The 825-nt window shown below is 67.2% G+C and overlaps 1 protein-coding gene across 1 annotated transcript in view; it reads left to right on the forward strand.

Moving 5' to 3' along the window:
- Positions 1–809, forward strand: part of CCDC187 (coiled-coil domain containing 187) — a gene marked incomplete at its 3' end in the record, with an annotated part of 4,978 nt that extends 4,169 nt beyond the window's left edge. Inside the window, exon 4 of the mRNA XM_023526660.1 lies at positions 587–809. Within this exon, the coding sequence (XP_023382428.1) occupies positions 587–809 (223 nt within the window). The remainder of the gene's footprint in view (positions 1–586) is intronic.
- Between the last annotated feature and the right edge of the window lie 16 nt (positions 810–825).

An 825-nucleotide genomic window follows, 5' to 3' on the forward strand; every position in this document is an offset into this window, starting at 1 on the left:
CAGGGGGGCAGTGCGAACCCCAGGTCTGCCTTCAAGCTGTCGACCTTGGGTGAACACACGCCCCTACCAGCCTGAGTCTTCTGCAGGAAGTGGGGAGTGATGCATCCACCTTAAAGGGTTGGTTTGCTGGAGCACCCCTCCACCCCTGGGCCTCCCCTGGGGCGTTTCCTTGCTCACATGCCTCTCCCGCCCATGGCCCCAGGGTTCCCCGCCCGCCCTGCCTTCCTGAAGCCCTGTGCCCTCACCAGTGGGCAGTGAGTCTCACTTGACCTCCATCCCACCTGCAGCCCAGCCTCAGCCCCTCTGCTGGGACTGGACTGTTGCCGCCAGTAGGGGGCAGCATTGGGCTTTCTTGCGTACATGCCCGCTTTCTTCCAGCCCTTCGAGAGGGCTGCGGGGCGGGGAGGATCCGCGGTGGACACCCGGCATCTGTGCATGCTGCTGCCGCCGATGGCCAGCACGGCCCGGGGCCCAGGCCCAGGCGGTCTCAAGCGGAGGGGCAGTCCCACCAGGCATCCCCTCACACCCAGGCATTTCAGCCTGTGGCCCTCCCAGCTGGCGGGCACCGCCCCTCCCCCATACCCAGGCCCAGGCCCAGGCAGAGGTGGAAGTCAGCACAAGGTGTTCCGAGGTGCCCAGCGCCCTGGAGCTCGGGGAGCAGGCCCCGGCTGTGCTTTCTAAAGCAGCAGCCTCCGCTCACTGCTTCGTGGGCCGCGCGGCTCTGCGGCCGGGCCCCTGGTCATCTCAGCCGCTGCCCATGCCCAAGGATGAAAGCCACAGCCCTCTTCAAGGCCAGCTTCTGTCTTGGGGTGGGTCCTCTACCCC

The sequence above is a fragment of the Pteropus vampyrus genome, unplaced genomic scaffold (assembly GCF_000151845.1).
Source record: "Pteropus vampyrus isolate Shadow unplaced genomic scaffold, Pvam_2.0 Scaffold1931, whole genome shotgun sequence".
NCBI lineage: Eukaryota > Metazoa > Chordata > Mammalia > Chiroptera > Pteropodidae > Pteropus > Pteropus vampyrus.